This window comes from Heptranchias perlo, chromosome 12 (assembly GCF_035084215.1).
Source record: "Heptranchias perlo isolate sHepPer1 chromosome 12, sHepPer1.hap1, whole genome shotgun sequence".
Taxonomy (NCBI): Eukaryota; Metazoa; Chordata; class Chondrichthyes; order Hexanchiformes; family Hexanchidae; genus Heptranchias; species Heptranchias perlo.
The window spans coordinates 30,493,573-30,520,936 of NC_090336.1; the positions used below are offsets into that span (position 1 = coordinate 30,493,573).

The 27,364-nt window shown below is 43.4% G+C and overlaps 1 protein-coding gene across 6 annotated transcripts in view; it reads left to right on the plus strand.

Annotated features, from left to right (window-relative positions):
* plekha7b (pleckstrin homology domain containing, family A member 7b) overlaps window positions 1-27,364 on the plus strand; it is a 426,620-nt gene that overhangs the window by 143,098 nt on the left and 256,158 nt on the right. Inside the window, exon 1 of one of the 6 annotated variants that reach the window (XM_067993883.1) lies at window positions 8,651-8,838. The exons of 4 other annotated variants lie outside the window; for them this stretch is intronic. In XM_067993883.1, coding sequence (XP_067849984.1) covers window positions 8,792-8,838 — 47 coding nt within the window. In that variant the 5' untranslated portion in view covers window positions 8,651-8,791. Of the gene's footprint in view, window positions 1-8,650; window positions 8,872-27,364 lie in introns of those variants that run through there. One more of the 6 variants, XM_067993886.1, reaches the window with a different exon arrangement.

Sequence of the window (27,364 nt, forward strand, 5' to 3'; positions counted from 1 at the left end):
AGCGGCTTGGTAGCACCACTACTGATCGAGCTGGCCGAGTCCTGAAGGACATAGCTGCCAGACTGGTAGGAGTGACCACCGCACAGTCCTCGTGGAGACGAAATCCCGTCTTCGCACTGAGGATACCATCCAACGTGGTACTACCACCATGCTAAATGGAATAGATTCAGAACAGATCCAGCAGCTCAAAACTGGGCATCCATGAGGTGCTGTGGGCCATCAGCAGCAGCAGAATTGTATTCCACCACAATCTGTAACCTCATGGCCCGGCATATTCCTCACTCTACCATTAACAACAAGCCAGGGGATCAACCCTGGTTCAATGAGGAGTGTAGAAGAGCATGCCAGGGGCAGCAAAAGGGGTACCGAAAAATGAGGTGCCAATCTGGTGAAGCTACAACTCAGGACTACATGCATGCTAAACAGTGGAAGCAACATGCTATAGACAGAGCTAAGCAATTCCACAACCAACGGATCAGATCAAAGCTCTGCAGTCCTGCCACATCCAGTCATGAATGGTGGTGGACAATTTAACAACTAACTGGAGGAGGAGGCTCTGTAAACATCCCCATCCTCAACGATGGCGGAGTCCAGCACGTGAGTGCAAAAGACAAGGCTGAAGCGTTTGCAACCATCTTCAGCCAGAAGTGCCGAGTGGATGATCGATCTCTGCCTCCTCCCAATATCTCCACCATCACAGAAGCCAGTCTTCAGCCAATTCGATTCACTCCATGTGATATCAAGAAACAGCTGAGCACACTGGATACAGCAAAGGCTATGGGCCCCGACAACATCCCAGCTGTAGTGCTGAAGACTTGTGCTCCAGAACTAGCTGCGCCTCTAGCCAAGCTGTTCCAGTACAGCAACAACACTGGCATCTGCCTGACAATGTGGAAAATTGCCCAGGTGTGTCCTGTCCACAAAAAGCAGGACAAATCCAATCCGGCCAATTACTGCCCCATCAGTCTATTCCCAATCATCAGCAAAGTGATGGAAGGTGTCGTCGACAGTGCTATCAAGCGGCACTTACTCACCAATAACCTGCTCACCGATGCTCAGTTTGTGTTCCGCCAGGACCACTCTGCTCCAGACCTCATTATAGCCTTGGTCCAAACGTGGACAAAAGAGCTGAATTCCAGAGGTGAGGTGAGAGTGATAGCCCTTGACGTCAAGACAGCTTTTGACCGAGAGTGGCACCAAGGAGCCCTAGTAAAATTGAAGTCAATGGGAATCGGGGAAAACTCTCCAGTGGCTGGAGTCATACCTAGCACAAAGGAAGATGGTAGTGGTTGTTGGTGGCCAATCATCTCAGCCCCAGGGCATTGCTGCAGGAGTTCAAGGCAGTGTCTTCGGCCCAACCATCTTCAGCTGCTTCATCAATGACCTTCCCTCCATCATAAGGTCAGAAGTGGGGATGTTCGCTGATGATTGCAGTATTCAGTTCCATTCGCAACCCCTCAAATAATGAAGCAGTCCGAGCCCGCATGCAGCAAGACCTGGACAACATCCAGGGTTGGGCTGATAAATGGCAAGTAATATTCGCGCCAGGCAATGACCATCTCCAACAAGAGAGAGTCCAACCACCTCCCTTTGACATTCAACGGCATTACCAAGCCGAATCCCCCACCATCAACATCCTGGCGATCATCATTGATCAGAAACTTAACTGGACCAGCCGTATAAATACTGTGGCTACAAGAGCAGGTCAGAGGCTGGGTATTCTGTGGCGAGTGACTCCCCTCCTGACTCCCCAAACCCTTTCCTCCACCTACAAGGCACAATTCAGGAGTGTGATGGAATACTCTCCACTTGCCTGGATGAGTGCAGCTCCAACAACACTCAAGAAGCTCGACACCATCCAGGACAAAGCAGCCTGCTTGATTGGCACCCTATCCACCACCCTAAACATTCATTTGCCTTCACCACCGGTGCACAGTGGCTGCAGTGTGTACCATCCATCGGATGCACTGCAGCAACTCGCCAAGGCTTCTTCGACAGCACCTCCCAAACCCGCGACCTCTACCACCTAGAAGGACAAGAGCAGCAGGTACATGGGAACAACACCACCTGCACGTTCCCCTCCAAGTCACACACCATCCCGATTTGGAAATATATCGCCGTTTCTTCATAGTCGCTGGGTCAAAATCCTGGAACTCCCCTCCTAACAGCACCGTGGGAGAACCTTCACCACACGGACTGCAGCGGTTCAAGAATGCGGCTCACCACCACCTTCTCCAGGGCAATTAGGGATAGGCAATAAATGCCGGCCTCGCCAGCGACGCCCACATCCCATGAACAAATTTTAAAAAAAAAATGATACACAGGTGGAATTGAGATGTCTGATTTCATTTCTTCCAGATTTGGTGTTGGTGTTAATATTTGTAGTGAAGTGAGGGCAAGACCCAGAAGGATGAACTGAAGGAACAAAATCAGATGGTGGTCGTAAGGACAGTGGTGATAAGGATTGTGGGATTTTTAGTATATTGAGGATAGGAGTGATTGCTGTTGGATGAGTTGCTCTGAGGTCCAGCAGCTAGGGGCACTGGTGGTCGATGCTGCAACTGCTTTTTCCCACCTCTTCACAGCTGATCTCGCTCCTCCTCTACTTCCTGCTGACAGGTGGTGGTAAGAGCTGGTCCCTCACTATCACCCCCAAAGTTATACAGCACACCACCACAAATCTGGATACACAGTCTGGGCTGTCCTGCAAAGGTCCTCCTTAATGGTCCAGGTAGTGGTCGCATTGCTTAAGAATGCCTACGGTCTGCTCGATGTCATTTCTGGCGACAGCATAGCTCATGTTGTAGGCCAGCTCTGCCCGGGTTCCTAACTGGAAAACATCTCCATGCACTAAATATAAAATGACTCAGTTTGAAGTATAGTCACTGTTCTCTTGTTGGCAAATGTGGTCATCATTGTGTATACAGTAAGATCCCAGGAGCAGCAATGAGATGGTGTTAATATGGTGGTGCTGGTTGAGAGTAGAATGTTGGTCAGAACACCGGGAGAATTCCTTGCTGTTGTTCAGATAGTATGATGGGATCTTTGGTGTCCATCTGAACCAACAGAACAGAAAGATGGGGCCTTGATTTAACATCTCATCTGATCCAAGGTGAGGTAGCCAATTGGATACAAAATTGGCTTGACGACAGAAGACAGAGGGTGGTTGTAGAGGGTTGTTTTTCAAACTGGATGCCTGTGTCCAGCGGTGTGCCTCAGGGATCGGTGCTGGGTCCGCTGTTGTTTGTTATTTATATTAATGATTTGGATGAGAATTTAGGAGGCATGGTTAGTAAGTTTGCAGATGACACCAAGATTGGTGGCATTGTGGACAGTGAAGAAGGTTATCTGGGATTGCAACGGGATCTTGATCAATTGGGCCAGTGGGCCGATGAATGGCAGATGGAGTTTAATTTAGATAAATGTGAGGTGATGCATTTTGGTAGATCGAATCGGGCCAGGACCTACTCCATTAATGGTAGGGCGTTGGGGAGAGTTATAGAACAAAGAGATCTAGGAGTACAGGTTCATAGCTCCTTGAAAGTGGAGTCACAGGTGGATAGGGTGGTGAAGAAGGCATTCGGCATGCTTGCTTTCATTGGTCAGAACATTGAATGCAGGAGTTGGGATGTCTTGTTGAAGTTGTACAGGGCATTGGTGAGGCCACACTTGGAATACTGTGTACAGTTCTGGTCACCCTATTATAGAAAGGATATTATTAAACTAGAAAGAGTGCAGAAAAGATTTACTAGGATGCTACCGGGACTTGATGGTTTGACTTATAGGGAGAGGTTAGATAGACTGGGACTTTTTTCCCTGGAGAGTAGGAGGTTAAGGGGTGATCTTATAGAAGTCTATAAAATAATGAGGGGCATAGATAAGGTCGATAGTCAAAATCTTTTCCCAAAGGTAGGGGAGTCTATAACGAGGGGGCATAGATTTAAGGTGAGAGGGGAGAGATACAAAAGGGTCCAGAGGGGCAATTTTTTCACTCAAAGGGTGGTGAGTGTCTGGAACGAGCTGCCAGAGGCAGTAGTAGAGGCGGGTACAATTTTGTCTTTTAAAAAGCATTTGGACAGTTACATGGGTAAGATGGGTATAGAGGGATATGGGCCAAGTGCAGGCAATTGGGACTAGCTTAGTGGTATAAACTGGGCGACATGGACATGTTGGGCCGAAGGGCCTGTTTCCATGTTGTAACTTCTATGATTCTATAAGAACAATGCAGTCGTCCACTGGATTGCCAGCCAAAATTGTGGGCTCAAGTCCTGGGCTCGTATTCCCTGCATCTGCTGGCAGTTTAAGGGTTAAAGTAAAATTTGTATTTACTGATTAAATGTGTTGTGTTTTTCAAAAGGAAACGGAGTGTAATAATAGTAGACTCGGACTAGTACCCAAGTTGCCACCATTATTGTCCAACAAAGTATCCAGTCTGCTCTGCACATTGTAGCATGCAGCTCTTGTTATGTACTTAACAAGTCTGTATTTAGAGATCAACAATAGCTATTGCTACCAAGTACCAACTGGTAACCATGGCACAGTCAAGGCAAATGGGTGTGTGTGTGTGTCTATTTCATATCGATAGTACTATCTATTGTGCATAGTTGATTGGCTGTCTCAGTAAAGCTTTGTGTGTGTTTATCGATTAATTAAATGAAGATTTGCATATGAAAATTGTTTATAGGACAAAGTTCTTGGCATCTGTGTATCATGAAGCATGCTGATTGGCTCAAATTCCACATAAAAAAATACAACCACTCCAACCTGTACAGTGCACTTCACAATCTCAAAAAAAGCAATTCACTGAAAAAGGAACCATTAATATCTGCAGGAGATAGAGTAATAATAAACACCTGGACATGTAATAAATCTTGTATCCATTGTGGCCATCACACTTCAAAGCAGCACATTTGTAACTTGAGAGTATCACCCATGCAAAATGTGTGACGTGCATACTCCTGATTGTCTGATATATTCATAAAACAGCAACAAATCACAATAGAACAGTTTTTAAAAAGAAAAACTCTCCTGATCTTTACTCCCATGGTCTTCATCACAGTAAAGTCCATCTCTGACCACTTGTATCCCTTGCTACCCCCATCCCCATCCCCATCCCAATCCCAATCCCACTTCCTTCTGCATCGACTCTGGGAAAAACTCTGCTTGAAGTCAATGACAATTGCACTTTCAAGCTGCCAACTGCATAATCGTTGGCCTTTAATTTGCCACAACACTTCTGCAGCTGTCTATGTTGGTCAGCCACTCCCTCCTTTACCTTTGATGTTCTGATCCCCAGCAAAATGTTTACTCTCTTCTGCCTCCTCATCCACTACCATGCACCTCCTTCAGCACCTCTCCCCTCACCCCCTCCACACTCCCCTCCAATAACAAGTGTTCAGGGATTTCTTTATCATTAGGATTAAGACCATCCCTTCAGCTGTCTCCCTCTATTCCCCCTGGCCACCAAACCCCCCCCCCCACCCCCAGGCTTCCCCCACACTAGCTCTGATCCTGTATCTTCCTCCAGTTTCTCTCCTCTTGTGCCCTCTCCGAGCTTATCTTCTCCATGAGACCCACCTTCCGATCCTTTGACCTCATTCTTACTAAACTTCCCTTATTGGCCCTATGCTAGCTGACATTGTAAATGGTTCCCTATCCTGAGCTACAGTTCACCTACCTTTTTTAAAACCGCCGTCATCAACCCCCTGCTGAAAAAATACATCTTCGACCCTTCTGTCCTTGCAAAGTATTGCACCATCTCCAATGACTCTCTGCTCTCAAGTCCTGAAACGTATTGTCCTCCCTCAAATCTATGCCCATCTGTCCCACAACTCCACGTTTGAATCTCTACAATCAGGTTGTCACCCACACAATATTGAAATGACCCTAATCAAAATCATAAATGACATCCTCAGTGATTGTATACGTGGTGCATTTCCATCCTTGTCCTACTCAACCTCACTGCATCCTTTGACTTGTTCGATCACATTATCCTCCTCCAACACCTCTCCTCTGTCCAGCTCAGTGCGACTGTCCTCGCTGGGTACTCTTCAGCAATGACTTCTTTTCCTGCCGATGCACTGTTACCTCAGGAGTCCACCAAGGATACATCCTAAGCAACCCCCTCTTCGTTTATATGGTGCTCTTTGGCAACATCATCTGTGGACATAAGGTCAGCTTCCACTTGTATACTGGTAACACCCAGCTCTAACTTTCCACCATCTCTCTCAACCACGGCACTGCTTCTGTGCTGTCACACAGCTTGTCTGATATCCAGTCTGAATGAACCGCAATTTCCTCCAGTTAAACAATGGGAAGAATGAAGACGTCATTCCTGTCCTCACTAACTTACAATATTTCCGTCTCCCAACACTTCCAAAATAAAATCCTTATTTTTGTGTTGACATCCATTCATGCTTCACCCTTCCCTATCTCTGTTGCCGTCTCCAGCGTTACAACTTCCATAGAACTCTCCATTCCTCTGGCCTCTTGTGCACTCCATCCCACCATACCTTTAACTGTCTAAGCCCTGCATTCTGCAATTCCCTCCCTAAATCTTTCTGCCTCTCCTCTTTTCAGATCCTTCTTAAAGCCCATCTTTTTGACAAAGCTTTTGGTTACCCCTCCTAATAGCTTCTTCTTTGGCATGGTGTCCATTTTTTGTCTAATTATGTGTCTAAAGCACCTTGGGATATTTTACCACATTAAAGCCATTATATAAAGGCAAATTGTTGTTGATAACCTTTCCACTCCCCACAGAGAGGAGTTAGGGTTTCACAAGCAGCTGCAAATCTAGAGAGGAACTTCTTTGAGGAGCAGCAATTAGCCTCTAATTTATCTAAACATGTGCCTGATCAGAGCACTTTCCCACAGACAATTGAGCACTTTCTTTAAAGGGACAGGACAGGCCAGGTTAAGCACAGCTCATCTTTGTATGTGAACAGCACAACCATGCTTAGGAACCTGGACTACCCCTGAGCAGTGCCATAGGAGAGTAGTTAGTAATTTATATATTATTAAAGATCTTACAGACTTCCTGTCTACAAACTTTGTTTCCTGTAACACATTTTAAAATTTAGTGTAGAAATAGTCCATGTAAACATTTCTGATGGATTTGTGTGTGTAAACAATTTCTAATGGAAGAAATGTATGCAAACATGATGGTTTTGTTGTTGAATCAAATGAATCACTCAATGCTTTTTGGGGGGAAAAAAACTGCATTTTTTTGTTTAAAATCTTATTTTGGACTGAGGTTGAACAAAAATTACATATTTCACAATCGCATGATTACATTTACCCACTGAATTGTCTTTTGTATCTGAAGTTTAATTGAAGTTTTTACTTTAGGCCGCAGCCTCTCCCAGAAGCTTGAGCTTGGACTTGATATTTTTGCCCAGAGTGGTGACTTTTGTTTGAAGCCAGAACGTACAGTCTGAGCATATGCAGAACGGTTTCTGTAATATAAATGTTAAGTTAAACTGTGAAATAACTATAAGCACATTGCATAATATGAAGGCTGAATTGTGGCCTTTAACTCATTGTTAAATTGTCAGGACAAGCTGTTTCTGTTCTGTATCAGCCATGTCGTGGTGCCATATGCTAAGAAGCATGAAAACAACCTATTGAGATGTTCCAACAGAAGTTTGTTGAAGATTTTTAAAAAATAAGACATGTATATATTATATTGATTTTTATTATGAACTAACAGCAATCGAGACCAAATAAACCCAAGGTAATAATAGATGGACAGCAGTCAAGTAAAAAGCTGTAATTTAATCAAGCAGTCCTGATGGTCTCCACTACTAGAGTGAAGCCCGAGTGACCTATAAATGTCAGTTGGACCCTTGGATTGAATTACTGTTGCAAACTCTCTGCCAGCCATTTGTTACTCATTATAATAGTGTCTTAAATAAAAAGTGTTTACTTAGTTATATAGCAACCATGGTCAAATTGTTGTAACTAACATTAATAAATAGTAAGCAAAGAATATTGTAAGACTTGAAGGTCTATGGCAACCTGGAACTTACAATATCCTTTCAGTAGTTACTGGAAAATGAACAACATATATATAAAATATTTCTGTATTGTTTTCTGTTTGCAATAACCATGGGTAAAGGAAGGCAAACACAATTTATACAATTGTGTCCAAATTTATTTGCATTGCCAGTGACTGGTCCATCAATCTGACGGATTTAGAGCATCCCATTTGTTTTTTGAACTGTTTCAGGGAATAAGATGTAATTGAAAACAGTGATGTTTACTCGATTGGTATGTGGCTTGGTCTGTCAGATAGTGGGCCACGCGAGGAATGAATTAGCTGGTGTATATATGAACTTCACCTCAAAGGCAATAACATTTCTGAACAAAATTCAGCACCTTTTTTAAAAATGAATATTTTTAGTCATAGAAACCTAACCAGTCTCATCAGGTTTTACCATTATTGTGCATATTTTTGTAAGAAATCTTAACCTTATGTATTAGCTGCAAAATTTTCAGGAATGTTATATTTTATATTTAGTGCGATTCATCCGGTTCATTTGCGCAGAAGAAACTAAGTCCAGGGGAGATTTTTTTTTACTTTGAAGGCTTTGCTGGAGGCACATGACATCAGCTGCACAAAGTGCAGAAGGAAGTGTTTAGAATAAGGGAGGGGACGGGTAATGGATTGAATGCAGTGGACTCTAAACACAGCCCGGAGATACAGCCCAGTAAAAGTGAATATCCCGTTGAAGTGCCTTTGCTTTCATTTTTCAATCTAACAACAACTAAACCTCTGGCATTGTCTAAGGGAATGCAGAAAGCTGAAAGAAATCAAAAGAAATCCAATCTGGTTACAGAGTGAGTTGATTCATCATGCCTTGTGGTCTTCAGGTAGGGGCAGTAAACTTAAACCGTAGGCATGTCGCTGAAAACTATTAGCTTGTTGAACTATCGCTGTATAGTTTCAATTCACATTTTCACATCGTTCACCTGAGGAAGGAGGTAGCCTCCGAAAGCTTGTGAATTTAAAATAAAATTGCTGGACTATAACTTGGTGTTGTAAAATTGTTTACACTAGTTTCAATTCACCAGCTCAGTTCTTTTTAACTACTCTTTATTAACAGTCTCTGAGGAATTACAATTGCTAGTAAGTCATCTGTATTGATATACGTTTATTTACATTCATGCTCTGCTCTTGACTGAGGTGGTTGTTTTTCAACAAAAAGTGTAAATACTTTTAAAAGTCTTGCAACTATGTGATTTTTATCTTTTTGTTTCTTATTCAAGCTGTGAGTCACTGCAGCTGAATGTGACTTTGCTGATGTACCTTGCCATTGCTTTCCTTGCTGCCGGAGAGTTTTTTTGTTTTAGTAGCCTTGTGCATGTTACTGTAAAACGCCCTTTGACCAAGAAAGTACTCGAGACGTTTTTTAAATATTCAAGTTTGTCATCGATGCATTTCTTTCTTTTAAAAAGAAAAGTGAGTTGAATTGAATTTTTGCTATCATTTGTTATGTTTAGTTTTACAATGCAATGAGATGCATTCACTAATAAAAGTGATCTTGTCGGCCTGTTTATCTACCATGTATTGCCCATTTATTCATACTTGTGCTGGTCATGATCATCAGTAGTGTCCATCTGAAGAAATGAGACATGTAACTTATAGAATGTTTGTTACAAGTTTAGGATCTACTGTAGATACCTTGTTGGTTTCAGTAGTGTGAGCTAGTCATATAAGTGGATCCCCTGCCCTTTTGTGTGCCAGAGTTGACTCTCACTGCCCAAGATCTACTTATTCAACTGTGTAATTCCTGGGTGTGACAACAGTATCTCTTTGTGATGTGAAAGGCACAAATGTCCAGTTAAGATGTGACTTTGCATGCCTCTCCAATCTTTTCAAATGCGGACTGAGAAAACACCTGGTAAGAGGAAGCCTGATACAAAACAGTAAGTTGCTATATTTCATTGCAAGGGAACTTGCAGAGTAACAGTTATGATTGGACTCAATTAAATCAGTCCAACTTGTCTTTACGTAATAATTCAAGATAATTAACACACAATGCATAATTGTAAACAATTTTACAACACCAAGTTATAGTCCAGCAATTTTATTTTAAATTCACAAGCTTTCGGAGACTTCCTCCTTCCTCAGGTAAATGTTCAAGAGCTCCTTGAAGCCTACGCATTTATACATATAGAACAATATATGGTGTTTACAGAATGCCCCTGCAACTGCCCGTTGCCAAGGCAATCACCGTGTTCAGACAGAGAGGTGTCACCTGCAGAACCCCCGAATACACATTCAACAAAAAAACAAACAGGAAAAAAAACAGAGAGAGGCAGAAACATCCGGAAGGCAGAGAAAGCCAGCAAATGACCCATTATATTAAAAACAGATAACATTTGTTCGCTGGTGGGGTAACGTGTAGCGTGACATGAACCCAAGATCCCGGTTGAGGCCGTCCTCATGGGTGCGGAACTTGGCTATCAATTTCTGCTCGACGATTTTGCGTTGTCGTGTGTCTCGAAGGCCGCCTTGGAGTACGCTTACCCGAAGGTCGGTGGATGAATGTCCATGACTGCTGAAGTGTTCCCCGACTGGGAGGGAACCCTCCTGTTTGGCGATTGTTGCGCGGTGTCCATTCATCCGTTGTCGCAGCGTCTGCATGGTCTCGCCAATGTACCATGCTCTGGGGCATCCTTTCCTGCAACGTATGAGGTAGACAACGTTGGCCGAGTCACAGGAGTATGAACCATGCACCTGGTGGGTGGTGTCATCTCCTGTGATGGTGGTATCTGTGTCGATGATCTGGCATGTCTTGCAGAGGTTACCGCGGCAGGGTTGTGTGGTGTCGTGGACGCTGTTCTCTTGAAAGCTAGGTAATTTGCTGCGAACGATGGTCTGTTTGAGGTTGGGTGGCTGTTTAAAGGCGAGTAGTGGAGGTGTGGGGATGGCCATAGCGAGGTGTTTGTCCTCATTGATGACATGTTGAAGGCTGCGGAGAACATGGCGTAGTTTCTCCGCTCCGGGGAAGTACTGGACGACAAAGGGTACTCTGTTGGTTGCGTCCCGTGTTAGTCTCCTGAGGAGGTCTATGCGATTTTTTGCTGTGGCCCGTCGGAACTGTCGATCGATGAGTCGAGCGTCATATCCCGTTCTTACTAGGGCGTCTTTCAACGTCTGTAGGTGTCCATCGCGTTCCTCCTCGTCTGAGCAGACCCTGTGTATTCGCAGGGCCTGTCCATAGGGGATGGCCTCTTTGACGTGGTTAGGGTGGAAGCTGGAAAAGTGGAGCATCGTGAGGTTGTCCGTGGGCTTGCGGTAGAGTGAGGTGCTGAGGTGCCCGTCTTTGATGGAGATTCGTGTGTCCAAGAAAGAAACTGATTCTGAGGAGTAGTCCATGGTGAGCTTGATGGTGGGATGGAACTTGTTGATGTTATCGTGTAGTCTCTTTAGTGATTCCTTGCCGTGGGTCCATAGAAAGAAAATGTCGTCGATGTATCTGGTGTATAGTGTTGGTTGGAGGTCTTGTGCAGTGAAGAAGTCCTGCTCGAACTTGTGCATGAAAATGTTGGCGTATTGGGGTGCGAATTTGGTCCCCATGGCTGTTCCGTGTGTTTGGGTAAAGAACTGATTATCGAAGGTGAAGACATTGTGATCCAGGATGAAGCGGATGAGTTGTAGGATGGCTTCCGGAGATTGGCTGTTGTTGGTGTTGAGTATTGATGCTGTCGCAGCGATGCCGTCATCGTGGGGGATACTGGTGTATAGTGCCGAGACGTCCATCGTGGTGAGAAGTGTTCCTGGTTCAACTGGTCCGTGGGTACTGAGTTTTTGTAGGAAGTCTGTAGTGTCGCGACAGAAGCTGGGGGTTCCCTGTACGATGGGTTTCAGGATGCCCTCGATGTATCCAGAGAGGTTCTCACACAGGGTTCCGTTGCCTGATACGATGGGACGTCCGGGTGTGTTGGCTTTGTGTATCTTTGGGAGGCAGTAGAAGTCTCCCATGCGGGGATTACGTGGGATGAGAGTGCGTAGGATGCTTTGAAGGTCTGGATCGAAGGTCTTGATCAGTTTGTTGAGCTGGTGGGTGTGTTCTTTGGTCGGATCTGCGGGTAACCGTCTGTAGTGTTCCTGGTTGTCCAGTTGTCGGTATGCTTCTTTGCAATAGTCTGTTCTGTTCTGTATGACTATGGCTCCTCCTTTGTCCGCTGGTTTGATGACGATGTTGCGGTTGGTCTTGAGAGCGTTGATGGCGTTGCGTTGTGCTCGGGTGACATTCTGGACTGTCTTCTGAGTGCGGCTGATGAATCTGGCATTGACGCATTTCCTGACAGCTTGAGCATACATGTCCAGCTGAGGGCAGCGACCCTCCGGAGGAGTCCAGTTTGACTCTTTCCTCTTCGGTTGCTGTAATGCATAGTCAGTACATTGTCTTGCTTGACTTCCAGCTACAATTCTACATCCTAGCCTTCTGGTCCTGGTGAAAGCTTGCACTCGCAACTTTCTATTTTAAAAACCTCTCTGACAGCCTGTATCTCTTTTTTAAATTTGGCCCGTGTTTGCAACTTGAGAGGAAGGCAATCATTCCAGAGTGCCCAGGAGCATAGACCTCCCAATGCGATGGGTGCGATGTGTTTATGCATTACATAGATAGGCTAACTAATTCCTTTAATGTTCACATTGGGGGAAACCACATCAAAGCCTGATGAGCATTATTTCATTAGCATTTTAGCCACCTTTCATCACCTTTAAACTTGTATGAATATACTTTGCTTTAAAGCAATAACACTTAAATATAACTAAAACAGAAAACGCTGGAGATACTCAACAGGTCAGGAAGTACTCGTTGAGAAAACATGAGTCAGTTGACGTCTTGGGTATAATCTCTTCCTCAGTACTGAAAGATATTACAGATGAACAGCAATTAATAAGGAAAAGAACGAGAGAAAGGATGGGGTGGGGGAAGACATGCACATAATGACCATACACAGGAAAAGTGCTAAGGTGGGTATGAGGAAATGGTTAAAGGGCAGATGTGATATGTGCAGAAGACAAAACTCTCATTATGCCTCCTTATTGCTGAGTGTCTCCAGAGAATTCTGTTTTTGTTTCAGATTTCCAGCATACATTTTGGCCTTGATGTAACTTTTATTTTCCAAATTCTTTTTGTGCAAAAATGGTTACTACTGAAACATGACTGTTCATTTAGAAAGGTTTACTTTACATTTCTTGCAATAGATTGCATCCTCCTGAACTTTTGAAAGAAGTTTTAAAAATGCCCCTATTGACTTGGTGGGTAAATGCATTACCCAGTGTGAAACTTAGTTGTACGTTCCAGGAGAGTTTTCGGTTCCATCTTGATCTGTGCTGAGTTACTGGATGTTAGCTGTGACAGTGATAGGAGTGCAACAATTAATTTTAGGTTCCTGGTCCTCCGTTTCTATCCAGTGACTCTTGCTGGACTGTACTTGTTGACGAGGATAGATTGGGCTCCATTTTGCAGCTCCTCACTGATGAATAACTTGATGACACTCGCTGTCTAGGCTGAAGAACAGAATGGCCATTTGGGTAGGGTACTTGAGGTTGACCAGCATGAGTTGGCACCTTTTTTAGGAGAGGAGAAAATTAGGAGGACCAGTACGATTGAAAGATTACCTCAGAGTTAAAGTATATTTGATTATGAGGAGCCTAAAGCTTCATTTTTCTAGCATACCTGGATTTTGCCGTTAAGTCTGCTGAAATACTTATATTGCTACGTTTTCCTCTCCATAAATCCTTGTTCTCAGTTTTGGAGCTAAATTGCTGCAGTCTAAAAATAACTGCAGTTCACTGAGCTGTAAAGAATAGGAAGTTTGTCAGAAAAGAGAGATGCCCACAATCCTTATGGGAATCCCTGCCTGGAAGTGTCATTTATTTTGAAACAGTGAAGTTGGGTGGAGAGGAGGCAGTTTCTGAGGTGTTGCTATTAGATTTATCTTAAAATGGAATGACTGATATGCTGAAGTATCTTAAAGCATCTGAGTTCAGAATGAAAATGTAAGAGCCATTGACTTTGTGAAAAACTGTTTAGTAAACTTTTTTTTGTTTGGGGTTTGAAGAAGTGAACACGTGTCAGTTTTATGATGTTGACACCATGCACATTTGACACAGCGATGGATTTTTATCTTGTGTGTTGATAAACCAGCTAAGTGATAGAGTGCCTGGTGTGCTACCAAGCCATGCATACCAGGAAGGTACCAGGTGTGATTCCCAATCTATGCTATCACCTCATCTCAGCTTGTGGCAGGGATGCTGCAATTGATCTGAATGTCCCTCTGCTAAGGAGAGGATGAATCAGCTGGGGTTCCTGCTGGTTATCCAGTAACTGTTGCTGGAAAGTACTTGTCCAGTGAGGGTAAGATCAGGCTAAAAGGCAGCTGTGGAACCATATGCACAAATGCCTTCAGAGGAAGAGGGAAAAATTGGACAAGCATTTTTTTCCTGAGAACATGGCCCCTTTATCTTGCAGACTCTAAAAATATCAATGTATAATGACTTCACTCTGTAGCAGGTTTTATGTGTAATTGGGTTGTAGATACATGTCTCTTTGGTAATCCACCTAATCTATGCATGCAAATTTGGTGTAATTAGCATATTTCATTGTCCATGTGAGCAAAGCTAATATTTCTGTTTCATAATGTATATAATGTCTTTCAAGTTGTCGGTAAAAGTCATTTATATGCAACATTTGGGTGTAATTAGCATAATTCACTGAATTGATTATCCCAATGACAAAAGGAATACAGTATCCTCCAGGATTTGATGGGAGTCATGTTATTTGTTAATGAAAAAATGGAAATATTTTAACACTTGTCGAAGTGGAAGGTGAATGACCTGTTCTGTTTAGTTGTTTGTTCAAATTGTAACCATAGATTTTAAATTAAATCCATAAATCTACCACGTTTATATTGTCCTTTGTGTCCACTGCGCTGTAGGCATACGCCGAAGACTGCATTTCAATTTATGAAATGGTCTCCAGTGACTCTGTAGGAGAGTGGAGGTGAAGAACAACACAGATGATGGCTGGAGTTTTCTGCTTCTACACTTACCAGCCTATGATTCTCCACCCATTCATTTCAATTGTAAGGGCTGGAGGAGGCTGCCGAGGTAGGAAGGGGGTGAGGCCATGGAGGAATTTGAACTCGAGGATGAGAATTTCAAATCTGAGGCCTTTGTTTGATTCGGGGAAGCACTTTGCTGGCGCTTAGCCAAGATCAAGAATTCCCCCTGTGGAGAGTTTCGAAGTCCCAGAGTGTGCATTAGTGATGGTCAGTGGATTGTCATTTTAAGTGTAGGTATTGAAACAATAGAAGGACAGGAAATGAAGTTTGGAATGGATACAGTATGGCAGCAAAGACTTGCAGAAATCCCACATAATGGGTGGGAGAGTGAGAATAATTGTGCACAGCAAGTCTGCAAATGGATTGCAAGATGGATGCATAGGTCAGAAAAGGAATGTCTTGGGCATTTTGTTTTCATTTCTACTTTACTGAGAGGGTTATGTGGTATTTGTGAAATGGTCACAGTTATAACTAATATTTAAGCCTTGTGCTACAATTTTGGATATAATTAGTTGAAGTGCATTGGCTTGCAGAGTCGAACGTGGTTGAGTGACGTGATGCTTACATTCAGAATTGCTCATAGGATTTCTGAATCTCAACTTTGGATTCTGATTCTAGCACAAGTTGCGACATTACTAGTGTGCTTCAGGTTTGTCAAATTCCAAATTCCATATTTATATTGACATTTAATATGAAACTGGTTCAGGTAAGTATAACTTGATTCATTGAGTGGCAGCTGACTGGAATGGGTCCCGTTCCGGTCAAATTAGATTTTAAAATTACTCACTGGGGAGGGCAATAGGCTTAAGGACATCACATCACAGAGTGCAGGAGATTATTTCCTGACAGTCTTTGATGTCGCAGTGAAACCGTGGCCTGCTAAGGTACTCACGGAAACATCACAACCTGCTTTAAGATCCTAGCCAGTAGGTGCAGCGATAAGTGGAAATGGATTTCTGTTATTTGTTCAGTTTCTCTCCTCTGTAAAAGCACTGACTCTTGGGGGTCTGATTCTATGGCCACCAGCAACCTTTTGCTTTCTTGCTTAAGTGACCCTTCTTCACGTGTGAGCTTAAACAATGAATATTGGCCGAGTACTTATCCACAGTCCATGCATGTGCTGCCCAACAATTGACTTAAATAACCCTGCAACATTTGTTACATTGTTTAACTGCCCAGATGGACATTACACACCACTCCAAAGCTCTGTCAAAGGATAGATTTGAAAATTCATTTTTTTTCAATACTTTAATTACTGTCCTCTTTATAAACAGAAATTTGGCACGTTCAGTAAACATTGACAGAATTTACAGAGCAGAACGTCAAAAGCAGAAGAAATGTGTGGCAAAAAAGGGATAAATTGTTATTCACAATCCCAAGAACATGACATATACTAGTTTCCCACCTCTATTGCTGTTTGTTTCTCAGAAGAGGGCTAAGGCCTAGCATGAATCACCTCTTCAGAAGAGTGGAACAGACATGCTTGGGTTGACATAAACCAAGAAGATCCCTTTGGGATATATCAACTTTGGGATAGGTCAACTTTCATAATTAAATAGATAATCTTTTTCCCATTTGGGTCTCCTCACCCCATGTACCATCCATGGCCGACTAGACAACCTACCACCAGGCTTCTCCTAATATTCTAAAACAACCCACGTGGTGCATAAATGTGGGTTGAGCATGCATCTCTTCATTTTGTGTCCCTCCTTAACAATGCAACTTGAGATCAGGATCTCAGTGGGCGGAGAATGAGAATTTCAGACACAAATCACATTCCATCACTTCTTCCCCCTCCTCCTCCCTCCCACATTCATCCTAAACCTATGAGCTATGTTTCTACTTTGGTCTTTTTATCTGTGCTTTGTTATGATAGTCTCATTGCTGGCCTGTCTGGATATGTAAACTCTTTCACAATTAGTGCTATTCTTTTTATTCACTTACTCAACAGTTTCCAGAAAGGTGCTATTGGTGGTATAATTGCAGTTTGATGGTACTCTAGTGTGTTTTGCTGCAGGATTATAATCCTGGCATTTCCACTTTACAGCTGCAAGTTTGACAGTTATTTTTAAAGAAGTTAACCTTCGCATGACCTCCACCTTTAGCCCTATCCAGGTTCTTTGATCGATGGCTACGCTCACTGCTGCTTTATCAGGAACACTTTAGCTTTTCCTGGTGCTGGTTTCAATGGACATTAACCAGGCCCATGTATAAGGATTGTAAATCCTTTATAAGGAAAGTTGGGTTTTGTAGCTGTGCAGTTATCAGTAACCATCCCTCATGTCAAATAGAGGTTTGCCGTAAGGTAAGTTACAGCAGTGCTGAACATAAAGAAAATACAGGCTTTTCTTCCTTGTACAAGAAGATAAAATTACCCATATAAATCCAAGTTATCTACCATGAGTATTTTGAAGAGTGGATTATAACCTTGAGCATAAAGCTACTGCTTCCTTTCTTAAAGGGTTATTGTTGATCAGGAATCCCTGGCTTGCAAATCCGTGACAGGTTTATTAATAAAGCAATTTCCCTTTAAATAGAATACATTACTCGCCTAACTTTATAGAAGCTGATCACTACAGCATTATGTGACATATGGCAAATGTCCTGTGAACTATAATCGGAACTTAATTCTTTTCTGCCGAAACCCAAAAATAGTTATCAATTAACTTGGATGGTGTTTTGAAGCTGGAATCCAACACGTGTTCAGAGACTGTCCTGAGTCACAAGAGCAGAGCTTGAGCAGTAAAGTAACGTTGCCTGAATCCAGAGACTGTAGTTCTCCTCCTGCCCCCTAAATTCCACCTTGGCGTGCAACTGTCCCAAATGAAGTCTTGGAACACTTTCTTCTACCTCACCAAAGTAATATGAATGCATGTTTTGTTCCTTCTTTTCGTCCTGATTTGGTTATCCTTTGTGTTTTAAGGTGGTGACAGTAGTCCAGCGAGACTATGAAATCCCTTTGTCTGTTGTAACAAATTTCTTCTTTCCTATTTTACCCCTCATTCTCTCCTAAACATTTTGATTCATGCTAGTGTCAAATTGGCTCAGTGGTAGTCCTTCCACCCCAGAGCCAGAAAGTTGTGGATTCAAGTCCAACTGCAGGTTTGAGCACATAATGTAGGCTGCAACTTCAGTGCAGTTCTCAGGGAATGCTGCATTGTTGGAGGTATCCTCTTTCAGATGAGATGTTGAATTGTGCAACATGGGAACAGTAGAGTAGTAGGCTGTTCAGCCCCTCAAGCCTGTTCCGCCATTTAATTAGATCATGGCTGATCTGTACCTCAACTCCATATACCTGCCTTTGATCTATATCCGTTGATCCCTATACCTAATAATCTGTCGATCTCAGTCTTGAAAATTTCTTCTCTCGCTCTCGCTCGCCTCCTCGCCTCGTTTAATGTTTACGCTTTCTATCTTCCCCCACACTCACCTTCACTCCCTCACTGTTTCACTTTTCTTACCTGTTCCTCACTCCTTCCAATTTCTTCTTCCTCCTTCCACGTAGCCTTTTCGTGGACTTTTGGCCATAGTACTCCAGGCTCACAGGCTGCTCTTTGCTGGTGGGAAATTAGCTACTTGTTACTTTTTAAAGCATTCATAGAACTCAAAGAGCATATTGCTGCTGTGATATTTGGAAATTATGTACAGTCGTCACAGATTGTGTTGTATTTGAAGTATTTTTAAGAATGTTCTCCCCTTCCCTATTGAAGATGGTGATGAAGATGGTAACTCTCTAACATAGAGGTATAGTTCCATGGGTGGTGGCAACCCTTCAGTACCTTATTCAAGCGGCCTTTCTTTAGTGAGCCTAGACAATGAGGGGATAATTTTAACCCCTAAGAATGGGTGGGTGGGCAGGCAGTAAAAATGGTTGGTTTTTGGAGTGGGGCTGCATCCTGCCTCCACACGCCCACTTCCGGGTTTAACCCAGGCGCGTTTGGATGCGGACATCCGTAAGTCCCGTCCCCATTTAAAGCCGTCGGGCCAATACTTAAAGGGGCAATATGCCTCATTGCTATAGTTGAGGCACTTAATTTTTTTGTGTATTAAAAGTGTGAAACAAATTTAACCTTACCTGTTCGGGTTTCCTGTTGCTTCTGATTCACGTCAGGTGAAAGCAGGTGGGAAGGGCTGGATTTGTGAGGTGAGTACCTTTTTATTGCACTGCTTGTGGGCCTGGAGGCGCAGGAGTGTTTCATCCAGGCCCAACAAGCTCACCTGGTTTGATCGGACCCCTGTGATAGCCTCTTTTTCCCCCCCCCCGCCCCCAATGCTGGACCCACTGATTTTCTCCCAGGCCCACCCAATGTTGTCCACATCCCCCCCATCCCTCCGATTTCTTCCTCTGCCCACAATCCCCCTCTCGTGCTCTCTCTCCGATTTGCAGCTCCTTTCACTTGTGACAGGTAGCCAGCCTGTCAATCTGGCTGCCTGGTGCGTGGGAAACCCAGAGGCACAAATACTTAGCTTCAATTAAGTTGCAATCGCAGATTGCGACGCACTCATTTGGCTTCCGGGTTCCCCATGCGAATATCTGTGGATGCGTTGGGTTCCCATCTCCGAGCTAAAATGATGTTTGAGTGTCAGCAGGCTTTCCATCTGAAATAGGAGCTATATAAAATGTGTGATTAATCCCGTCCTCAACTAACATTCAATTATACATAATTCCCATCAGGGGCCATTGGATAGTGATGGGTAGTGGGACCCTGTGTTTCACCCTCTCCCGTCTCGGTTGCTGTGGCTAATGACTCCATTAAAATATTTTCTACTTATTAAGTACACTTTTTAACCCATACTTAGAATGTTTAAGTTGTTTTTGCAATTGGTACCTCAATGCAAAATGTCATTTTTAAAAACAAAACATGAGATGCACTTACAATTGGTTTCTTTGTTTTGTTTCTGTTCTCAAAACATCTGAGCTGCTGATGAACTTTGCCTTTAGCTATTGGCTTAGATGTGATTAAAGCTTATCTGGGGTATGTTGAGTGTTTGCATTTTTCTGCCTGTTGATTGGTTTTAGGTTTAGTTGCTAGTCAAAACAAGAAACTGATCTTTACAGAGAAGAATATAATCCCCTTTCCTTATTTCCACAGCAAGAATGTGAACTCATTACAATGAATATCATCCACAAGTATGCAGGACATCAGCAGCTGTGCAATATTACACACCAGTGATCAGTTGTGAAGTGGAAAATGTTAATTAATATAATTCCACTGAAATCTGATCCTTAATACTTTTTATCTTTTGATCTAATGGCCATTACAGAGACATGGGGGGTGATTTTAAACCCCAAGAACTGGCGGGTTGGGGGCGGGTGGGAGTTGAATATAGTTTTTTTGGGTCGCAACTGCAAAAATTTCAGACTTTGCATTCCCAGTGGGAAGCCTCTACTTTTATGCCCCGACATTAAACCCAGAAATAAAGCCGGGTTGCGGTCGCGACCCGAAAGACAACTATTTTCAACTCCCACCCGCCACCAACCCACCCATTTTTTTGGGTTTAAACTCACCCCCATGGTTGCAAAGTGACTGAGATCGGGAACTAAATATCCCAGGGTACGTGATGTTTAGAAAAGACAGGCAGAATGGAAAAGGCGGGGGTATGGCTCTAATAATCAAGGATGACTTAAGGACAGTGATGAGAAAGGATCTTGGTTCAGAAGATCAGACTGTTGTAGATCTTGTATTGTATAATGAGACAGGGTTAATTAGTGATCTCACAGTAAAGAATCCTCTGGGGAAGGGTGATCATAATATGATAGAATTTCACATTGAGTTCGAGAGTGATGGACTTAAGTCCGAAGCTAGGGTCTTAAACTTAATTAAAGCCAGTTACGTAGGTATGAGGGGCGAGTTTGTGAAGGTTGATTGGGAAATTAAATTAAAAGATATGACTGTTGAAAAACAATGGCAAACATTTAAAGAAATATTTCAATATTCTCAACAAATATACATTCCATTGAGAAATAAAAACTCCACGGGAAAAGTGATCCACCCATGGCTAATTAAGGAAGTTAAGGGTAGTATTAGATTAAAAGAAGAGGCCTATAATGTTGCCAAGAAGAGTAGTAAGTCTGAGGATTGGAAGAGTTTTAGAAACCAGCAAAGGACGACCAAAAAATTGATAGAGAAAATAGAACATGAAAGTAAACGAGCAAGAAATATAAAATGGATTCTACAAGTATTTAAAGAGGAAGAGAGTAGCAAAAGTAAACGTTGGTCCCCTGGAGGCTGAGACAGGAGAAATTATAATGGGGAATCAGGAAATGGCAGATGTGTTAAACAAATATTTTGTATCTGTCTTTACAAAAAGCATACGAGAAATAGTGAGGCACCAAGGGGCTAATGAGAGTGAGGAACTTAAAGTAATTATTATCGGTAGAGAAAAAGTACCAATGGGACTAAAAGCTGATAAATCTCTTGGACCTAATGGCCTATATCCAAGGGTTCTGAAAGAGGTGGCTGCAGAGATAGTGGATGCATTGTTTGTGATCTTCCAAAACTCCCTAGATTCTACAACGGTTCCAGTGGATTGGAAGGTAGCAAATGTGACTCGGCTATTCAAGAAAGGAGGGAGAGAGAAAATAGGAAACTACAGGCCAGTTAGCCTGACATCAGTTGTTGGGAAAATGCTGGAGTCCATTATTATGGAAATGGTAACAGAGCACTTACAAAATCATAATATGATTAGGCAGAGTCAACACGGTTTTATGAAAGGGAAATCGTGTTTGACAAATCTATTCGAGCTTTTTGAGGATGTAACCTGCATGGTAGATAAAGGGAAACCAGTGGATGTCGTATATTTGGATTTTCAAAAGGCATTTGATAAGGTGCCACATCAGAGGTTGTTATGCAAGATAAGGGCTCGTGGGATTGGGGGCAATGTATTGGTATGGATAGAGGATTGGTTAACATGCAAAAAACACTAGGGATAAACGGGTCATTTTCAGGTTGGCAGGCTGTAACTAGTGAGGTGCCACAAGGATTGGTGCTTGGGCCTCAGCTATTTACAATCTATATTAATGACTTAGATGAAGGGACTGAGTGTAATGTATCCAGGTTTGCTGACTATTCAAAACGAGGTGGGAAAGTAAGCTGTGAGGAGGACACAGAGTCTGCAAAGAGATATAGACAGGTTAAGTGAGTGGGCAAGAAGGTGGCAGATGGAGTATAATGTGGGAAAATGTAAGGTTATTCACTTCAGTAGGGAGAATAGAAAAACAGAATATTTTTAAAATGGTGATAAATTATTAAATGTTTGTGTCCTGGTACAAGAAACACAAAAGGTTAGTCGGCAGGTACAGCAGGCAATTAGCCAAGCAAATGGCATGTTGGCCTTTATTGCAAGAGGGTTGGAGTACAAAAGTAAGGAAGTCTTATTATTGTACAGGGCTTTGGTGAGACCTCACCTGGAGTACTGTGTACAGTTTTGGTCTCCTTATCTAAGGAAGGATATACTCGCCTTGCGGTGCAATGAAGGTCCACTAGACTAATTCCTGGGATGAGAGGGTTATCCTATGAAGAGAGGTTGAGTAGAATGGGCCTATACTCTCTAGTTTAGAAGAATGAGGGGTGATCTCATTGAAACATATAAGATTCTGAGAAGCCTTGACAAGGTAGATGCTGAGAGGTTGTTTCCCCTGGGCTGGAGAGTCTAGAACTAGGGGGCGTAGTCGCAGGATAAGGGGTCGGCCATTTAAGACCGAGATGAGGTGGAATTTCTTCACTCTGGAATTCTCTACCCGAAAGGGCTGTGGATGCTCAGCCATTGATTGTATTCAAGGCTGAGATGGATAGATTTTTGGACTCTAAGGGAATCGAGGGATATGGGGATTGAGCAGGAAAGTGGAATTGAGGTTGAAGATCAGCCATGATCTGATTGAATGGTGGATCAGGCTCGAGGGGCTTTATGGCCTAATCCTGCGCCTATTTCTTATATGCTTATGTTCAAACTGAAAGTGAGTGCAAATATTGGGACCAATGAAGTGAAGTGATACACTGGTGAATATTAAGGAGCTGTAGTTTTGCTTTGAGAAGCAGCTTGATATGTTCCATATTAAGATATCTATTGCGCAACAGTAGTGAAAAGGGGATTAGAGACCTATGTAGTGACTGTGCAGATTCAAGAACTGTCGTTTGCCATTGACTCCTATGTGTTGGGCCAGCTGGTCCACCCTTCCCGAAACACTGCTGAATCTTTTTTGATCTCGGCAGCACTGCTGCATGGAAGCCAGTTGCAGCTTCCTCATGGAGCGTGAGGAAGGGGAGCAACTGGGGGACATAGACCATGCCTTCCCAGCAGTTGGAATAGTGTAAAATTGACAGAGACCTGGAAGCTGTCGGACCACCAACTCAGTCATTTCACAGCCGAGCCAAGGATGATCAATTAGAAAATAGTGATTTTGAATCCCTCTGTCCTTCCAATCATCAGCTATAAGAAAAGAAAGAAATAACTTGCATTTATAGACTGCCTTTCATGACCTCAGGATGTCCCAAAGCGCAATACAGCCATTTAAATACTTTTGAAATGTTGTAATGTAGGAAACGTGCCAGGCAATTTGCGCACAACAAGGTCCCGTAAACAGCAATGTGATAATGGCCAGATCATTTTTTTTTTGGTGATGTTGGTTGAGAGATAAATGTTGGCCAGGACACCGGGAGAACTCCCCTTTCTTACTTCGAATAGTGCCATGGGATCTTTTCGATCCACCTGAGCGGGCAGACGGGGCCACGGTTTGTTATCTCATCCGAAAGACAGCACCTCCATCAGTGCAGCACTCCCTGAGTACTGCACTGGAGCATCAACCTGGATTTTGTGCTCAAATCCCTGGAGTGAGGCTTGAACTCACAACCTTCTGACTGAGTCTCTGACTATTATATGTCTGTATATGACTATTGCCATATATGTCTGATGGTTTAATAAATTTCAGTTATTTAAAAATCTTATTCTGTTCAAAGAATAATGTTAGTGTAGGTTTTTTTATTCGTTCATGGGATGTGGGCATCGCTGGCGAGGCCGGCATTTATTGCACATCTCTAATTGCCCTTGAGAAGGTGATGGTGAACCGCTGCAGTCCGTGTGGTGAAGGTTCTCCCACAGTGCTGTTAGGAAGGGAGTTCCAGGATTTTGACCCAGCGACGATGAAGGAACAGCGATATATTTTCAAGTCGGGATGGTGTGTGACTTGGAGGGGAATCATAGAATCATAGAAGTTTACAAAATGGAAACAGGCCCTTCGGCCCAACGTGTCCATGTCGCCCAGTTTATACCACTAAGCTAGTCCCAATTGCCTGCACTTGGCCCATATCCCTCTATACCCATCTTACCCATGTAACTGTCCAAATGCTTTTTAAAAGACAAAATTGTACCCGCCTCTACTACTGCCTCTGGCAGCTCGTTCCAGACACTCACCACCCTTTGAGTGAAAAAATTGCCCCTCTGGACCCTTTTGTATCTCTCCCCTCTCACCTTAAATCTATGCCCCCTCGTTATAGACTCCCCTACCTTTGGGAAAAGATTTTGACTATCTACCTTATCTATGCCCCTCATTATTTTATAGACTTCTATAAGATCACCCCTCAACCTCCTACTCTCCAGGGGAAAAAAGTCTGTCTATCCAACCTCTCCCTATAAGTCAAACCATTAAGTCCCGGTAGCATCCTAGTAAATCTTTTCTGCACTCTTTCTAGTTTAATAATATCCTTTCTATAATAGGGTGACCAGAACTGTACACAGTATTCCAAGTGTGGCCTTACTAATGTCTTGTACAACTTCAACAAGACATTCCAACTCGTGTATTCAATGTTCTGACCAATGAAACCAAGCATGCCGAATGCCTTCTTCACCACCCTATCCACCTGTGACTCCACTTTCAAGGAGCTATGAACCTGTACTCCTAGATCTCTTTGTTCTATAACTCTCCCCAACGCCCTACCATTAACGGAGTAGGTCCTGGCCCGATTCGATCTACCAAAATGCATCACCTCACATTTATCTAAATTAAACTCCATCTAACATTCGTCGGCCCATTGGCCCAATTTATCAAGATCCCGTTGCAATCCTAGATAACCACCTTCACTGTCCACAATGCCACCAATCTTGGTGTCATCTGCAAACTTACTAACCATGCCTCCTAAATTCTCATCCAAATCATTAATATAAATAACAAATAACAGCGGACCCAGCACCGATCCCTGAGGCACACCGCTGGTCACAGGCCTCCAGTTTGAAAAACAACCCTCCACAACCACCCTCTGTCTTCTGTCGTCAATCCAATTTTGTATCCAATTGGCTACCTCACCTTGGATCCTGTGAGATTTAACCTTATGTAACAACCTACCATGCGGTACCTTGTCAAAGGCTTTGCTAAAGTCCATGTAGACCACGTCTACTGCACAGCCCTCATCTATCATCTTGGTTACCCCTTCAAAAAACTCAATCAAATTTGTGAGACATGATTTTCCTCTCACAAAACCATGCTGACTGTTCCTAATCAGTCCCTGCCTCTTCAAATGCCTGTAGATCCTGTCTCTCAGAATACCCTCTAACAACTTACCCACTACAGATGTCGGGCTCACCGTTCTGTCGTTCCCAGGCTTTTCCCTGCCGCCCTTCTTAAACAAAGGCACAACATTTGCTATCCTCCAATCTTCAGGCACCTCACCTGTAGCTGTCGATGATTCAAATATCTCTGCTAGGGGACCCGCAATTTCCTCCCTAACCTCCCATAACGTCCTGGGATACATTTCATCAGGTCCCGGAGATTTATCTACCTTGATGCGCGTTAAGACTTCCAGCACCTCCCTCTCTGTAATATGTACACTCCTCAAGACATCACTATTTATTTCCCCAAGTTCCCTAACATCCATGCCTTTCTCAACCGTAAATACCGATGTGAAATATTCATTTAGGATCTCGCCCATCTCTTGTGGTTCCGCACATAGATGACCTTGTTGATCCTTAAGAGGCCCTACTCTCTCCATAGTTACTCTTTTGCCCTTTATGTATTTGTAGAAGCTCTTTGGATTCTCCTTTGCCTTATCTGCCAAAGCAATCTCATGTCCCCTTTTTGCCCTCCTGATTTCTCTCTTAACTCTACTCCGGCAATCTCTATACTCTTCAAGGGATCCACTTGATCCCAGCTGCCTATGCATGTCATATGCCTCCTTCTTCTTTTTGATTAGGGCCTCAATCTCCCGAGTCATCCAAGGTTCCCTACTTCTACCAGCCTTGCCCTTCACTTTATAAGGAATGTGCTTACCCTCAACCCTGGTTAACACACTTTTGAAAGCCTCCCACTTACCAGACGTCCCTTTGCCTGCCAACAGACTCTCCCAATCAACTTCTGAAAGTTCCTGTCTAATACCATCAAAATTGGCCTTTCCCCAATTTAGAATTTTAACATTTGGGCCAGACCTGTCATTCTCCATAGCTATCTTAAAACTAATGGAATTATGATCACTGGTCCCAAAGTGATCCCTCACTAACACTTCTGTCACCTGCCCTTATTTCCCAAGAGGAGGTCAAGTTTTGCCCCCTCTCTAGTCGGGCCATCCACATACTGAATGAGAAATTCCTCCTGAATACACTCAACAAATTTCTCTCCATCCAAGCCCCTAATGCTATGGCTGTCCCAGTCAATGTTGGGAAAGTTAAAGTCCCCTACTATTACCACCCTATTTTTCTTGCAGCTGTCTGTAATCTCCTTCCATATTTGCTCCTCAATTTCCCGTTGACTATTTGGGGGTCTGTAGTACAATCCTATCAAAGTGATCTCTCCCTTCTTATTTTTCAGTTCTACCCATATAGACACAGTGGGCGAACCCTCTGATATATCCCCTCTCACTACTGCCGTGATGTTCTCCCTAATCAAGAATGCAACTGCCCCTCCTCTCTTACCTCCTGCTCTATCTTTCCTATAGCATCTGTACCCTGGAACATTGAGCTGCCAGTCCTGCCCCTCCCTTTGCCATGTCGGTGGTGGTGCAGGTGGTGTTGTTCCCATGTGCCTGCTGCTCTCCTCTTTCTAGGTGGTAGAGGTTGTGGGTTTGGGAGGTGCTGTCGAAGAAGCCTTGGCAAATTGCTGCAGTGCATCCTGTGGATGGTACACACTGCACTGTGCTCCGGTGGTGAAGGGAGTGAATGTTTAGGGTGGTGGATAGGGTGCCAATCAAGCGGGCTGCTTTATCTTGGATGGTGTCGAGCTTCTTGAGTGTTGTTGGAGCTGCACTCATCCAGGCAAGTGGAGAGTATTCCATCACACTCCTGACTTGTGCCTTGT